This window comes from Pavona decussata, unplaced genomic scaffold, assembly GCF_977016875.1.
Source record: "Pavona decussata unplaced genomic scaffold, jaPavDecu1.1 SCAFFOLD_143, whole genome shotgun sequence".
Lineage (NCBI taxonomy): Eukaryota > Metazoa > Cnidaria > Anthozoa > Scleractinia > Agariciidae > Pavona > Pavona decussata.
The window spans coordinates 1,596,539-1,613,462 of NW_028145556.1; the positions used below are offsets into that span (position 1 = coordinate 1,596,539).

A 16,924-nucleotide genomic window follows, 5' to 3' on the forward strand; every position below is an offset into this window, starting at 1 on the left:
AATTCCTGATACGGATGGCTCAAAAATCCGAAGAAATCATGCCTGACCCGGACGCCATCATTCGACTTCGCCGAGACAGGCTGCTGGGCGCCAATTTGACCGGATGTGACGTCAACTTTTGTTGGATGATTCAGATACAAAAAAAGTGCCAGACACTTAAAATTTTGGCCAATTCTCAGCTATGAGTTAACCCCTTCAAGCCCTCATCTTTAGCTCACTTGGAGGCTTACCGCAACTGCAAGAAGTAGTTTCTGGTGAGAACTGGTTCAATTTCCAGGTTCATTTTGGCAAGCAGTGGGGTGAGTAAGAATCCTCTCCGAGTTCTCACAGGGTATTTTAATACAGTTGCGAATGATTTTGGCGAGGAGAAGGAAAAATGCCAAATATCAAAAGAAAAAAAAAAACAACAACAACAAAGCAAATGCTACCTAACAATGGCAATATTGACTACAAAACACAGACAGGCTCTGCTCAATAAATTTTCATTGATATCTTGTGGTGATAAATGATGCTACAAAGACCTAATTGTGTTTAGAATGATGAGAAATTTGCTAGATTGCCACCGCCTACCCAGATCACCTTCCGGTATCGCCGGTGTGCGTGGTTTACCACCCACCAGGACCCCCTGCGCAAAATCATCTATGGATCAATGAATATCTCATTAATACCACCAATCCCTTTACGTAACAGGTATCCAGACTGTACGTGAATCAAAATGGCGGCTGGTTCTACACATGTCGCTGACGATTCCATCTCGTGGGGCTCACAACACCAGCTCATACTCTGCTTATTTATTTACCATAGTAAGTCCAAATTCAATACTGAATATACAGGACTGTGCTAATAACTAAAACAAAACAAAAAATAACGAGAACGTATAATAATTAATATACAACTGTGAACTAAAATCCCAGAGATAGCTTCCTCAAAAGACTCAGGCGATTTTGCCAAAGCTATCGTGTAAAATCATGTGAACGTCTCTTACCACCCCTTACATGCACGTCTTTCGGCAATAATCTAAAAATCTCTTTTCTCTTTTGTCCACAGTGAAAAAATCCATTTCATCCCAAAGGAAAAAGCCCGAATTGGAAAATATCTTAATTGACGTTTACTTCTCGAACTGTACCCAAAATCTTGCCCGAGTTTACGTTTGGATCAGCATCATCTGCCCGGTCGTTATATTGCAGTGGGTCATTACGCAGCGCTGCAAAGAGGAATTTTAAAAGTAAATGGCAGAGAGTTTAATTTTTCAATCAATAGGCCTTATCACGGTTTTCGACGCCATTTTGACGGGTAGGCAAACAGGCTTGAAATAACAGTGTTTGTATGGAAATCCGATGTCAAATAATTTTCATAAAACATCGCTTCTAAAAAATTCATGAATTGGAAACTTTTGGCATTAGGAAAAGGATTTTAAGAACAAAATTGGAGGGATGTAGCTGTGACAGAAAGCGTCCAGTTGTGTTTTGAACTTTCCATACATTTGTCTGTATAGCGAACGAGCCGTGAGCTGCTACTAAAAATAGTTCGCTGGAAAAAATACAGGGAAATGTATGGAAAATTCAAAACACGTCTGCACGCTTTCTGTCACAGCTACATCCCTCCAATTTCGTTCTTAAAATCCTTTTCCTAGTGCCAAAAGTTTCCAATTCATGAATTTTTCAGAAGCGATGTTTTATGAAAATTATTTGACATCGGATTTCCATACAAACACTGTTATTTCAAGCCTGTTTGCCTACCCGTCAAAATGGCGTCGAAAACCGTGATAAGGCCTATTGTTTTGTACTTTCTTTCTTTTTCATTCCGTTCACTTTTTTTCCGGTTTTGTTGCACCCTACGCCACTCCCAAAGGGGCCAATTGTCACCCTTACATCCGGGAATTTGTGGCCCAGTGCTTGGCTACCAAATGACAACAAAATGGAGGGAAATTTCGTTCTGCGAGATGCAAAACATTGACACCTCGGTTTATCAGCTGAAATACAGTTAAACAGCTGAAAATGGATGAGAGGCATTGGTGGTTTGCTACAAAGCTGCAAGAAACATTTCATGTGGGCGCCTATGACAGCCCAACGATGCTGGAGGATTTTATGGCCGAACAGTCAACTCTCGATTACATCAATGACTTTTTGGCTCCTGAAGGACACAAGAAGTTGTTTTTCTACTGCCCTAAAGCTGACCCAAACAGTCTTTTACCCAGGAAGATGAGCGTTGCTAGCTCGTGTGCAAAGCTCAAGGAAGTCATGGATGGAGAGGCGATTTGCTTATACTTCATCCGTTCTAATTTGGAGCGTGTCATCGATCCTACGTGCGTGGAGAAGGAGGTGTTCTGTGGCGAAATCAAAGAGAACCCTCTCGTGCATTTCAGCTCTTTGCTTTCTGAGATATTCTCTCCAATTTTGCATGCGCAGAAAGATTGGGGCCATTCTTCAGAAGAAGATGTATCGCACTTTTTGAACCAAATCGACAAATACTCTAATACCCTGAAGGAGTATGCTAACGCCACGATCGCTCCTCAACAGATTTTGAAGAAACCAGAATCACAAGTCATGTCCGACTTTAAGCAAAACAGAGCTGCTGCGGTCAATCCCTCCATCTTGCAGGAATACGAGAATTTAGTTTTGGATTGGATAAGCACTATAGAAAATATTTTGACTGATGGACTGGAGGAAAGGTAGGACGTTAAGTAATGACAACATCTATTAATTTTTTTTTCTTTTAGTTTGGCGATTGGGTGAGATTTCCTTCCAAGGGCCAAGGTTTTAATAATTAAATAACGGAAAAGAACGAAGAGCCATTCATATTTTCATTAACTTTCCACAGTTCAGGATCATGTCAGATAAATATGTATAGCAGCTGTATGTTTTAAATTGTTTTGTAGTTTCTTAAAAGTGCCTATGACAGAATTTGTTTAATGTTCTCATATGAAAGAAAATTCCTTATCCTTTTTTCCCCGTTTCAGATGTATAAAAGCTGTCAAATTTCACTTCCAGTTGCTTACATTAACACCCAAAATGGGAGACTGGGGATTCACACACAATTTGTTACATATCTTTTGTTTTTGTAAATTCTTTAGTTTACTTTACGCAGGTCCACATCAGCCTTTGGCTGCCAGATTGTAAACCCTGCATTGTCATGAAATAAAGTGTGTGTGTGGTGGGGCTGTAACGTATTAGTCGTGCATTTTCTCTATTCCCCGGTTGTTTCGTTCTGAGTATACAACAATCCCATTCATATTTTCTTCCTCCGCACACGAAAAACAACTGAGGAATAGAGAAATTGCAAGGCTAGCATTCCTGTGTTGATGTCACAGCCCTACTTTCCCCAGTCTCCTGTCTTGCATGGTGTTGTACCCAACCAGAGGTGAAAATTGATACTTTTATATGCCACAAATGCAGGGAAGAAAACTTGATAAGGATTTCTTTTATTTTCCCACGAGAACAACATGATGATTTGACCAAACAAATAAAAAAAATTCCGTCATATACACTTCATCATTTCAAATGGATGAGGGGGGTAGTTTCTGAAGAAACTGTAGTGCTTGCGTTGGTGGCAGTTGAAATGAATGTTCGGTTTATCAACAGAGTTGATAAGGTAATTTGGTCACAGTAAAGATTCAAGTGCTGATGTTTTGAGTGTAAGCACTTCGATCTCTTAAATTACAGTGGTCAAATTACTTATCAACTGTGTTGACAAAACCAAACACCTGTGATACTGGTATTAAAGACCTTCGTACTGGCACGGGGTCATACCTTGGTAGCTTAACCGAATCAAGAGTCTCATTCTGGCACAAATACTCTCACTGATGTCATGTAAAATGCAATGCTGCTTTTTATTATTCCACTATTATGTCATTTCACCAAATAAAGTCAAGAGAACGCGCAAAATATATATATCTTATTCGATGGTTTTACATATAAAACGCGCGGATGTTTTGCGAGTTGCGTAGTATTTTTCCGAGCCCCAACAGTGCAAGGAAAAATAGGAGCAATGAGCAAAATGTCTGCGCGTATTATATGTAAAACCACCAAATAAAAGATTTATTATTCCACTACAAAAAGATTTTGTTATTTTAACTTTTCTTTTCTAGAAAGAGTGTTAAAATACACCCGGCATTATGTATCTGTCCATCAGTAAATCGGCGTGTGAGAAAGACATAAACAACACAGAAAGCCAGTGAAATGTCTTTGTCTGTATTCCCTCTGTCGTAAACCGGTCAAACCGGGGCATTACAGTGTATTATGGCCTTATATTTTGCGTGTTCTCCTGACTTTATTTGCCAGGGCTTGGAAAAATACTACGCAACTCGCAAAATATCCACGCGTTTTATTTGTAAAACCATAGAATAAGATATATTTGTTCCATATTCCAATTGAAGGGCTGGGAGCATAACCGACCTATGTCGAATGTCAGCCCGTTTTTCGACGTAGCTCGGATTTGTCCAAACTTTTGCATGTGAACTGCAATTCAATTGAAAACCATTGTCCAGTATTTTTTCACGCCGCTTTGTGTTTCGTATTAATGCCATTGAGAAATTTTACCATCTTGTCAAGATATATCGGTAACATTATAGACACTGGATGGCCAAAAGGACAATGCACTGAGTATTAAATACTTGTATTCAATATACGCTCGTTGTCTTTGAAACTCGGCACAGGAAAGCGGTCTTTTTCGCGGGAGCAACGAAAAGAATGCTGTCACGCTTTTATTTGATTCTGTTACAAACTACTACGTACGTGACAGGAATGCCAGAAATGTAAACAGTTACATTCTTCAAGAGAAAATGTGTCCATTTCCTGGCGTAAAATCCAGCTTTGTCCCGTTTGTCGACATATCACTCTTGATAACGCAAAATACCAGCATTCTACACGATTAACAGGAAGACATGTAGCCATTTTAACGATTAACAACGATTAACAACGATTAACAGCAGTTCTATTAAAAGGTACTGACTATCTATTCTTTTCACGAGCAGTCGGTGGTAACCGTTGAAAATCTATGTTACCGTAGTTATTCGGTTATAAGGCGCACGGTTTTTTCAAGAAAAATCTCCCTTTGGGTTGCAAGTTAGTGCTAAAATTGGGGTGCGTCTTATAGCCAAGTATTTTCACGTAACAAAATTTTAAGATCACAATTTGAGAAGAACTTACAGTTTAAAAAACACAAGAAAAAGACACTTGTTGTTGGTCATTGACTTTTATAGATTTGGTGGTTCTGAAAAGAACCGGGGTGGCTCTGAAAAGAGCCGTTGTGGTGGTTGTTGTTTTTCGTCTAGTCTCGGCTAGTCTTCCTGCTCGCTGTCGGTGTCGAACTCGTTCTCTAACTGGTCGTCTGTTTCATCAGCTCCAGCTCCTTCTTCTTCCCACACAGCTTCATCCTCGGTACCGTCCATAGCGTTTGAAATTCCACAGGACTTGAAGGAGTTGGCGACTAAATCGGCGGGTATCTCTTGCCAAGCTTTGTGTATCCACTGTAGAACAAGTTCTTTACTCGGCGCTCGCTTTTTCCCCGACGGAGTGTAAGTAAACGGACCGTTCACCATCCAAGCCTGATATTGAGAGCGTACCTTGTTCTTAAACGGCTTGTTAATACATTTGTCAAGGGGCTGCAATACGGGTGTAAGTCCGCCAGGGATGACGGCGACGTCAACATTTCGCCTGGCCAGAAGATCTTTTACGGCCTCCGTCAAGGGACCACGAAACGAATCCCAGACGAAGAGAGCTTTTTGGTCTGCGGTGTAGCGAAGATTGCGTCTAATCCACTCCTTTATTCCTATGAATTAAACAAAGAATACTGCCTTTAGAGACCTTTAGAATACTAAACGACTTAAAGAGAAAAGCAAACAAATGAAAATTTGCATACGTGCTTAACAGCACGTGCTAAGTAACATGATATCCATGACAACAACACAGTTTCGAATTCCGAGAATCGTCTTTGTCGCTCGCTCGAAAAGTTCCTTCTCTGAATAAACAGTGTGGAGATAAAACATACCTTCTTCGTCCATCCAGCCTTTCTTGTGCACTGAAATTTGCATCCTTGGTGGCGTGTTGATATTCACCTGCCGAACACCTTTGAATATGACTTTCGGTGGGAGTTTTTCGCCGTTTGCTTTCACTGTCAGAGTAACCGTGAAACTTTGCTTGTCGGAGCCGCATGACAACACTGGGACTGTTCTGCTCCCGGTATTATCATTTATTATCATTACAGGTGTGAACTTTTAGTTTTTGTTTTTACGTATATCATTAAATGTGTGACTTTTTCACTTTTGTTTACGTTAACAAAAAGACTTCACATGCCAGTTGTGTAAGGATAATTGTTCTCAGATTCATCAGATCCTTCTGTTAACTCTCAATTGTTTGGTGCGTCTTATAACCGAGTATTTTCACGTTATTTTCAGTCTGAGAACTTAGCTTGATTAAATTGCTAAGTTTGGGGTGCGTCTTATAACCGAGTGCGCCTTATAACCGAATAACTACGGTAATTGTACTTTTATTGAATCATTGCCTTGAAATTGTCAAGTTAATCGTTACATACCGAATTTCAAGCCTGGCAAACCACAACTAAGGCTTGCAAAACACCTTGCACATGGCGGGATTTGTCTCTGATGCTCCCACGGGATTTGATAATTGAATTGAAAAATTCGCCACGGCACAGTCATCACTACCAAGGAGGGATTCTTTGGACAACATTTTGACCAGTTCCTGTGAACTGCATTTGTCAATTTCATAACTTTTCAAAAGATCCATAGATGTCGTGCGTTTACAAATTTCACCAAACAAAAGCGAAACCAACTAGCCAGTACGATACGCAAGTTGTTCATCCCGACTGCCTTGATCTATTTTGGGCTTGATACAACCCGCAAAAGCAAACCATGATATCATCTCAAACGTTACTTATAGAAACAACAACTGGTGCGACTAAACACGGCTTGTGCCTTCCAAGCGCGTTCACTTGTAGACAAGCAAACTATCAAATCCCCCTCCCCCTCCCCCTGACTCAATGTTGTCTTTTGGGTCACGAACAGTTTCCTGGCAAGCATCACTTCCCACATCAACATTGCATAAGGGGGAGGGGGGGAGGGAGAAGTAACTGTGGTAGAATTATGAAGGGAGAAACAGTAAGTGAGTGGTTTTTTGCCTGTCTGTGTTCAGTTGTCATTGCATAGGGGGAGGGGGTGGGAGGGAGAAGTAGGCAAGTGGTTTTTGTTCTGTTCGTGTTTGGTTTTCTCAAGGAGTTTTGTCCACGAGTGTAAAACCGCGAAATGTTTTCAAAACCAGGGAGAGCCAAAATTCGGATAAATCCAAGCGAAATTGAAAGCCAGGCAAAAATTCGACATAAGTCGGTTATGCTCTCAGACCTTCAATTTACCTTTAATTATCAAATTTGTTGTTAAACCAAGCATTTGTTTGGATTCACTCTGGTGAAGGGCTAACGCTGGAAACATCAGCACTGGAATTTGTTTACAGTGGCCATTTACGTTAAGTTCTCAACCCTGTTGATAAACCAAACACTCGTTTCTACTCCCCACCAATGAGGCATCGTAGTTTCTTTAGAAACAAACCCCCTTGTCCATTTGCAACGTACTCACCCACCAGGTTGGGGGGCACTGGGGTCTTGGAATAGGTAGCTAGCTAGTCCATGTATACCTAACATTTGCAAAATTTTGTCTTTCTCAATCCAGATTTGACCCATTTGCCGGCCCTCTAAGTGAGCTGGACAAGTGGAAACGCAGACAGAAACTTCTTACGAGTGTCACCGATCAGTTAAAGGGTAAAGATTGTAAAGGTGTGATTGCTGTTCTTATTACTGCCAAGTCAAAAGTATTGAAACGATGGAAAGCTATTGATGCCAGGTAATTCTACATCCTTGGTTATGTTACAATGTGCAATTAGCGGTTCAAGTTTGCAGCTTTCATTAATAGGCTTTAGAGATATTGCACTGCCTCCACTAAGAAATTAGCTCAGGTCATACATGTATCCCACTGTTGTACTGTATGTCTTTTACTTACATGTACATTTATTTTCAATTTCCAAGTAGCGGCCTAAATCTTCTGACAATACTAAATATTCAATATATTTCAAAATTGAAAAACCTCGATTTTATGATATGGCAAGGGGACAGCAAAATCATATCGTTAAATCGGGATATCGTTGTAAACGAACTCCCGATTTATAAATAACTTTTGCCGGGACGCAGAATGTTGATTGTTAAATCAGGAGTATCATTAGATCAACGATCATAAAACCGGGGTTCCACTGTAATTGAAAATTGCATAACTGCCAGTTTGTACATTTAAGTGCTATAATTATTATAAGCAATGTCTAGTCTTATGAAAAACTTTTCCCATTCATGTACCATTTTAATGTTTTCTTTCACTATAACTTCAACAGTAATCAAAGAATATGAAGATGCATTCAAGGGTTTTTTTTTTCTTTGTGGGGTAGGGGAGGGGGTGCATGCCCCCTGAATTTCCATTGGAAATATTAAGGCTCTTGAAAAAAGCAATAGAAAGGGGCAGCTACGTGTACATGTATACGGCAGCCCTGACACCAATAATGTTCAAATTTCTGCATGAAAGAGTCAGAGCTAGGGCAACCACCACAAAATTAGGATTGCATTCTTCAATTGTTATTTATTAAAAAATAAAACCCTTCGCTTTTTGGCCGGTGGTGGGGAGTGGGGGGTGGGTGGGGATTGTGTCCCCCTTCCATAACTTAGCGAGCATAAAAGCTATGACAGTGAGACTTGGAGGAGAGATAGTATGTTGCTGTCTCCTTTGATGTCTACAATGCCAAGTGAAGACATCATATCATGTGATAATAAGGTCATGATTGCCAAATAATGGCCATCTTGGATTTCTGGATTTTCCCAAAACTTCAGGAAAGTGCCAAAATTGAACGAAAATTAATCAAAACCAATAGAGGAACACTATTATGAGCTAAAAATAAAAATTACTAGAAGAAAAGTGATTTTTCTTCGTTTTTTAAAAAAAAGATTTTCTATTTTCTGAAAAAAACTGCCTGTCAAAAATTGGTTGCCATGGTAACACCAAAGTCTATGAACACTAACTGACCACATCAAATCAAATTTTTCCCAGATAAATTTCTGAAAAAGTCATAAAGTTTCAGGGCATTTGCTCAAATATTTAAAAGCTCATTCAGGTTCAAAGTTGCTGCGGGCATAATCCACCCCCCTTGCCCGTTCTAGATTGGGCTAAAATAATATTTAAACATCACCTCTAGATACAGCTGTCTTTTCCTATCCATTTAGTATCACTGATGCCTTTAATGAAACAAAGGATAAAGTCAAGTACCTGGAGTCACTTTATAAGTACTTTGATCAGTTAGTTGTGGGAAATTCCCTTGTTAACATCTGTAACAACACCCTGCCGGGACTGATGGCAAGTGTGCGTCAGATGGACGCCATCTCACGGTATTATGCCAGGAATGGCTACCTTGGACTCTTGTTTTCAAAGGTAAGAACATAAGGTTTTTGTCAACAATTGAGTGGCTTAAATTGGATAACTTGCACACTTCTGGACTTTCTTTCGCGTGCTTAGTGATGATTTTTATTGACTATTAATTTACAAAGATCTAAAATGGATGTGCTTAGGACAGAATTTTGGGAGAGAATGTTGATGTTTTTGCCTGTCAGTACAGACAGGGGTCTGTGAAAACAGCTGTGGCCTGGCAGTAATGTGGTAGAGGGAGCTAGTTTCTTAAGAAACTGGTGATAACTGAATGTAAATATATGAAACATATATTTTGAACTGTGGATGGAAGAAGCAAAAAAATGTTTCATATAATTATTTACATTCATTTATTCATTCTCCACAGGATTTATGAACTCACAATAGACCAGCTCCCAGTTGGTTTGATAGCTCAGTTGGTAGAGCGTTGCACCGGCATTGCAGAGGACATGGGTTACAATCCCGTTCAAGCCTGAATTTTTTTTTCAGGCTTTCTTTTCCCAATTGCATTGCATACTAACTGCAGGGATCTTTTTTTTATTTGTTGTGATAACATAAGGTAATTTGGCCACTCTAAAGAGATTTGAGAGCTGACGTTTTGAGGGTTAGCCCTTTGTCAGAGCGAATCCCGCTGATAAAGGGCTTATGCTTGAAGTGTCAGCTGTCAAATTTCTTTATGGTTGCTAAATTATTTTATCAAACTCAGTTGATAAAACCAAACATTCGCAATCTGGTGGGCAAGTCTTGCGTCTGCAGGGCATAGGAGGGTTCACACTCCATGGGCTAAGCTCACCTAGAGGAGTAGTACCCCCAGGCTGCGGTGTAGTATTACAGTCCGTCTACGTCATGCATAACAAGTATTTCCAAGAATGAAATGAATGTCAGGCATATGAATGGAATCTTGAACATTTCTCTGGAAATCTTTCCAAAAAAGATGCGTTAACTGAAAAAAAGACTCAAAATTCTTGGGAAACTATATTTATTCGGGCCCTGGTAATTTTAACGTGATATCATCTATACTGTAGATCACCAATCAGCTAGTGTTGGCAGCAAGGCATTATATCAAATCAAGCACAACAGTAATGGAGGAAGACAAACTTTGGAGTAAGGTTCAAGAGGAAATGGAATCTGCCTCATGCCAAATCACCCAGCAAACTAAACAAAAAGGAAAGAGAAAAGGAAAGGACGCCTTGTTTGCTAATGATGATGGATTCCTTGGACGCCTGAATGTTTGCCTCTCACTGCAAAAACAGTACCGGGATATGCTTAGAAGCTTAAGGGATGGTCTGGGCGGATCACACACCTTATCTATGACACCCAGTGTTCTTCAGCCTGGAGCAGTAAAGCGCTCTATTGTTACCAACAGCACGTCTAATCTAATGTCACCCAGTGCTGTTGGCAGCCCCATAAGACTCTCCTTTTCACAAAGTAAGTTGATGCAGGTTGCTCCTTGTTTATCCCTTTAACCCCTAAATTATGTCAAAGAACAAATTCTTCTATCTTGTCCCTATATGTTTCTTATTAAAGTACTGGGGAGAAGTTATTAAAATACATGTTTATACAAAAAAAAATCACCTTGGTTGATCATATCCATAATTCTCATGACCTCAGGGGTTGAATAAGCATTGATATTAAAAGGGGAAATTTGGTGCTGATCACTTATAGGCCTTAAAGGGTTAACTCTAGAAATGGTGGACTCGAACAGCATTATGTTTTCCTGAGAATTTAAGTTTACGGTTCCCATCGTGAGGGGAAAAGTGAGTGAAAAACAAAATCATTGAAAAGGAAAGGTATTTTGTTAGTGGTTTCCAAACATGATTACCTTATGAAAAAATTCCAATATCCAACAATCATCTGATTGTGCAGTTTTTTTATGATGCTCGCTAATTGAAAATTGGTTTTTGTTGATATTTATAATGTCATGTGATAATGCTTTGATACTGAGTATACAACTGTAAAGTTATTGGGATCCACCTACAAGAAAATTTGCATTCTCATTTTTGAGCCCCTAACAGCACATATACATGTAGTTGAGGTTCCCATGCCCTTGTAACATGGACTAGATAGAGCAGTGCATAGAAGGTCACACTTGTTTCACTCCCATTTCATTGTGGATGTGGTCTTGTGAATCCTTGCAAGGACAAATAATTATTAGGGACAGTTAGACAGGACACGTTTTGCTGCCAGTAGTAACTGACCCATTTATTGTAGAAAATTGCATTAAAAAGAAAGGTGCAAAAAGTGTGATAAATTTACCATTATAATATTAGAGAACTCTGTGAGGGACTAGAATCCCGCCCATGGTCTCATAGTAGATTTAATGAACTACGTGATTCCATTGAAATATGATTTAGGTACCAGCTTTGGTGAGCCAACAGGCTTTCAATTGTTAATTATCCTTTGGATTGCACATGGAATTTACCTTACTGCATTCTGGATTGTTGCACACAGGCACAAGAATGAAGGCCGATCATGAAAGTCTGACAAGTCATGGAAGCAGTGGTATTGCATTTACCGATGAGGAATCCATCATAGCACACTTGGATAACTTTTGTAACCACATTCGTAGCATGATTGACATCATTCACACTCTCTCGCAGTTTTCTAAGCTTGCTAATGATGTGAGGAACTTGCCACGAGTCCAGAGGGATGTCGTGATTAGTAGCATGTCTCTGGATGAAGATCTGTTGGGTGGTGATGCCCACTTGAAGGTGATGACAGGTGATGTAACCCAGGCTGGAGGAGTGTCAGTAGAAGGTGGATCAGAATACAGTTATCCTGCAGAAGGTATAGTCTTGTTAGATTATTGGGACATCCTTAATTTTCTAATAAGTAAGGATTTTTTTTTTCAATACACCCTGTATTTAAATGCTTTTCTAAATCACTTCTTCTAAGTAAGGATTGGAGAAACAATTTAACATAAAAATTAGCAAAAAGAGGCTACATTTTGAAGACATCCTCGCTTCATTTTCAAGTCTAATGGAAAATTAATTTTACTTGTGTGTCACCTGAGTTAGCTATTTTGTCTCAGCTGACGAGACAACTCGTCTCCCACCAATGTGACCCGGGTTGAGTTTGTTTTTGGTTCTTGTCCCTGCTCCGAGAATTATTTTCCCTGGGTACTCCAGTTTTCCTTCCTCCACCAAACCCAACATTTCCAAATTACAGTTGGACCTGGAAACAGCAGATTAAAGAGCCACTCTGTGGAGGCCACTTAAATTCCCATTTATTTATTATGTATTTATCAGTCACTTACTTGTTTTGATTAATCAATGTTTTGGCCGACTAAAGACATGAAGGTTTTCGTGTACAGCTGTAATTATGTTCTTTGAAGAAAGGAAAATTATTTGCAAGCCTGAATCACTGTGTGATGGCAGACATACTTAATATTAATTTTGTCTTGTACTGTACAACACTTAACTGCTGGTTATTACTGATAGTGAAACCCGTTATGACCACCTCGTTTTTGTCACCACTTTTTTGTGTGCTGAATGAATTGAAACTCCAGTCATTTCCTTAGTTGTACAACCTTGTTAATCCAACCACCCTCAGCTGTTATTATGACCTTATTTTCATGGCCCAAAGGTGGTCGTGTTAATGGGGTTCCGCTGTAATTTCTTCCTTGGTTGTTGATGCCGTTTGTAAAATTATGCAAAAACACCAAAAATAACCATAAACTGACATCTAACTAGGCTGCGGTTTTTCTGTTGAAGGTTCTGTTGGTAGTGGCAGACCCGATGGTGGGTTGAAAAGCATTGTAGAAAGTTTAGATGAAGATGAAGAAGTCAAAGAAGTGTACAGCATTGGTATGGAGCTACAGAGCATTTCTAGTATTCTCCAGGATGTTATGCATTCTATTCGGTCACCACTGGAGACTGTCATTACAACAGACACATTCCTTGATGTAGAAGGCAAAGACAAAGAAAGATTTGAGGAGCAGTACACAGGATTTGTGGCTGGTGTGCAGCGGATGGAGACCTACATTTGTAATTACCTCAAGGTATATCTAAAGATGTTGGTGGTCCTTCCCTTTTTAACTTGTGAATGCGCACATGTGCAATTAACGAGTTATCATAATGTGTCGTAAACTTTCATGCATACACAGTCAACAAATTATCGTAATGTGGGGAAATGTCACTCGGTCACTGGTCGTAAACTTTGAAATGTGGCATACTCTCACGGCTCGCTTTAGGTTCTCTCCTCCTTCAATTATAAAAATTCATGTCTTTTTGAAGTTCGAAATTAAAAGAAATAGCCTAAAGAACACTCAACCAATGTGTATAGTCTTCATAAGTTGTTATTTTGGTGACTGAAATCGCTTCGTTGAAAGCTGCTCAAGACCGAGGGTATCACCCAAGTCAACAGGGATTTCATGCAAAATGGAAAGAGAAAATATGACGGAGAAACGTCTGGCGGGTTTTCCCTGCTCATTTGTGTACTCTTCTTTGGTGGTCCAAAGTAATTTGACTGTTAAATTGTAGCGCCACGGGTGCCATATAGTTTGGCACCCTCAATAACTCATAAAATACAAAAATTAATCTCTCCTTCAGGAGTCATGGACATGTTGTGTAGTGGCGTGGCACACTGACTTAGAAGCAAAGGGTCCCGGGCCCGGGGGGGGGGCACTTGGCCCATGTTTAGGTATAGGGGTGCTGCTGGGGGTTTGAAACCCTGACCCTGTTTAGGACGAAAATGACCTTAAATACCTACCCTGTGTAGGACAGCGCCCTCTATAATTTTTAAGACCCTATTTAGGACTAAGGACAACATCTATCTCTTGTCTTACACAAGTGTTTATTGGCAATAGTAATAACATTTAAAGGCCCACTGTCACTTACCGGACGTGATGTTCCACGCATTGAAACGCGAATACCAATCACAACAGATAAAATAATACACTTCCTAGAAGTGATGGCGAAAAATCCCAAAATTTCGCATTAACAGCGGTGAACCTTAAGTGGAAACTCAATTGACGTGAAGCATTGTTCACTAAAATAAATACACTGACTAACGTCTCTGATTTCGGATTCCCAAATACAAGACAACAGTCTTGCAACCATACCCTGTCTAGGACGGGTCCAGGACAGACTGGCTTCAAATTATATACCCTGTTCAGGACAGAGACGCCAAAAACCATGTACCCTATCCAGCGGCACGTCCCCGTATAGCTCATATAGGGGAGTGCCCCCCCCCCGGGGTCCCGGGTTCAATTCCCGAGATAATGGAGAACGTTTTTTTTCTTTTTCTTTTTTGCCTTTAAAAGCCAACCACTCCAAAGGTTCCAAGCAATTTTCAAAATAAAAACTTTCTTACAAAATACAAAAACTATTCGAGGAGCTCAATCTTGCTGAGGGAAATGGCTAAAAGTGTAAGGGGCATGGGATGCAGAAAAAATAATGGCCGCTAGGCCCCTAATTAAGCCTTTATGGCTTATATTTTGAGTCCTGGGCCAACCAAACAATGGTTTATACCTTGCCACTATTTTCTTCTGCATTGACGAGTTGGCTCACAGGAGCCAGCATCACATAAGCTTTTTAATCTACCAATGAGATTGCAAGTTTGGAATGAATGAAAAAATCCTTTCGTTTGACATGGAAAGTTTTTGTTTTCCCAACAAATTGAGGGCCTCAGGTGCTTTATGTTTAGTAGGGTAAAGTAAATTACATGTGTTGTCTATGTTGAATTGGTTTGACAGTGATAACAACATTAATACATGGTTGTATTCTTTTCACTTGTTTTAGGGTGTTTTTCAGTTGAAATTGAACATCAGAAGAGCTCTGGATATCCTTACAAGGTACAAAGGCCAATCACTTTTGTCACTTACTGGTGATGTACATGGGAAAGTGGGTTTTGGTGTTTTCTGTTGTTTTCTGTTAAATAAAAAAATAAAAATAATAAAAAAATAAAGAAAAAAAAATAATTTCAGTGGCTTTCACAGAGTGGCTCTTTTCATCCACTGTTACCAGGTCGAATTGAAATTTGGGAATGTTGGTTTTTGTGGAAGGAGAAAAACCGGGGTACCCAGAGAAAAATCCTCAGAGCAGGGATGAGAAGCAACAACATACTCAACCCACATCTGGTACCAACACTGCATATCAAACCTGAGCCACTTTGGTGGGAGGCGAGTGCGCTTATGACTGCCCCATCCCTGCTTTTCTATCAGAGTAGCTGGGGGTCAAAACATGTGACAACTGTGTAAAATCTCTTGCCAACAGCCTTTATGGACAGCTCTACTCCCCTTATACATGTATGAAAATAAAATAATTAATTAAGGGATATGAAGCTTGTTAATAAGTGCACGTGTCTTAACACAAGAAGGTGGAACTCAAGCTGTATTCCCCCTCTTGTCATAAGCATCACAAGCACAGGAAAAATACCTTTTGCCATTTTTCTTATGTCTGTGCTAATTTCAGAAGTGCTTATTCCTAATTTCAAAAATGGGAAGATGTGTGACATAAGCAGAGGCACAGCATCTCAGCAGTGCTGAGATGCTGTGCCTCATTTAGAATAGAACAGTTTGTGCACCTTTTGCTTATTGTTTATACATGTAGTGTAAACATCTCTTCTTGTCTTGCCTTTATGTAGCTTCAACTGTGTGATGAACAGGCCAGGTCTCAGGGCTGTGTTGTCAGAGAAGTTCCTTGAAGTATTTGGCTGGTTTGAAACTGAGCTTGAAACTGTACAGAAAATCTATGAGAGCCAAAAGGTAAGTAAAATCTTTACAGGTTTATTTACAGTCAACTCTTGCCTTGTGGACACCTCGCTATTACGGACACCCCGATAATACAGACAGCAGTTAAATCACCGGCAAAAATAAATTACAGATGTTTGGCTGAGAATAAATTCCCACTATTACGGACTCTCACTATTCAGGGCACTAACTCACAGCCCCAATGGTGTCCGCAATAAGGGGAGTTGACTGTAATTAGCGACTTGTACACTTTGTTTCTATTGTGTAGAGGGGGCTATGGTGAATCCTTTTAAAAACATTTGGTAGCTTTTAGCCAAGTAGCTGATTACTGCATGAGGAACCAAATGGCTCAATCTTTGTTGCTCATACCAAGGATTAACACTACTCTCCCTGGATTGGATGCTAGCTTATCATGACTTTCCCACCAACAAATAACAATATTCCTGACCAGGATGAGTGAGATAATGTTGAACACATGCACAATCTGTTTGTAAGGAAACATGAATGTAGGAACCCAGGCTTGACCTCTCAAGATTAACTTTGGGCCAGAAGAACTAGCTCCACTATCTTTCCCCCAGAAATACTGTTTATTACGCGGGATGCCCTGAGGGGGCATACCGTGTCTAAAAACAGGTCGATTTTTTTTTTCTTCCTCGTATCCACAAATCGGTACATTAATTTATTCATTAAACTCTCCCCTCTCCTATTAGGATGTATTGTTCTGATTGTCTTCAACAACAGCAGGCCAATCAAAATCCATTCTTGTC

The 16,924-nt window shown here is 39.9% G+C and overlaps 1 protein-coding gene across 1 annotated transcript in view; it reads left to right on the top strand.

Moving 5' to 3' along the window:
• The first annotated feature begins 1,897 nt into the window (after nt 1-1,897).
• LOC146466535 (dynein axonemal heavy chain 8-like) overlaps nt 1,898-16,924 on the top strand; it is a 109,027-nt gene continuing 94,000 nt past the window's right edge. Inside the window, exons 1-8 of the mRNA XM_085127027.1 lie at nt 1,898-2,671; nt 7,679-7,849; nt 9,268-9,472; nt 10,492-10,894; nt 11,918-12,253; nt 13,180-13,466; nt 15,208-15,260; nt 16,052-16,172. Of these exons, the coding sequence (XP_084983153.1) occupies nt 1,998-2,671; nt 7,679-7,849; nt 9,268-9,472; nt 10,492-10,894; nt 11,918-12,253; nt 13,180-13,466; nt 15,208-15,260; nt 16,052-16,172 (2,250 nt within the window). The 5' untranslated portion in view covers nt 1,898-1,997. The remainder of the gene's footprint in view (nt 2,672-7,678; nt 7,850-9,267; nt 9,473-10,491; nt 10,895-11,917; nt 12,254-13,179; nt 13,467-15,207; nt 15,261-16,051; nt 16,173-16,924) is intronic.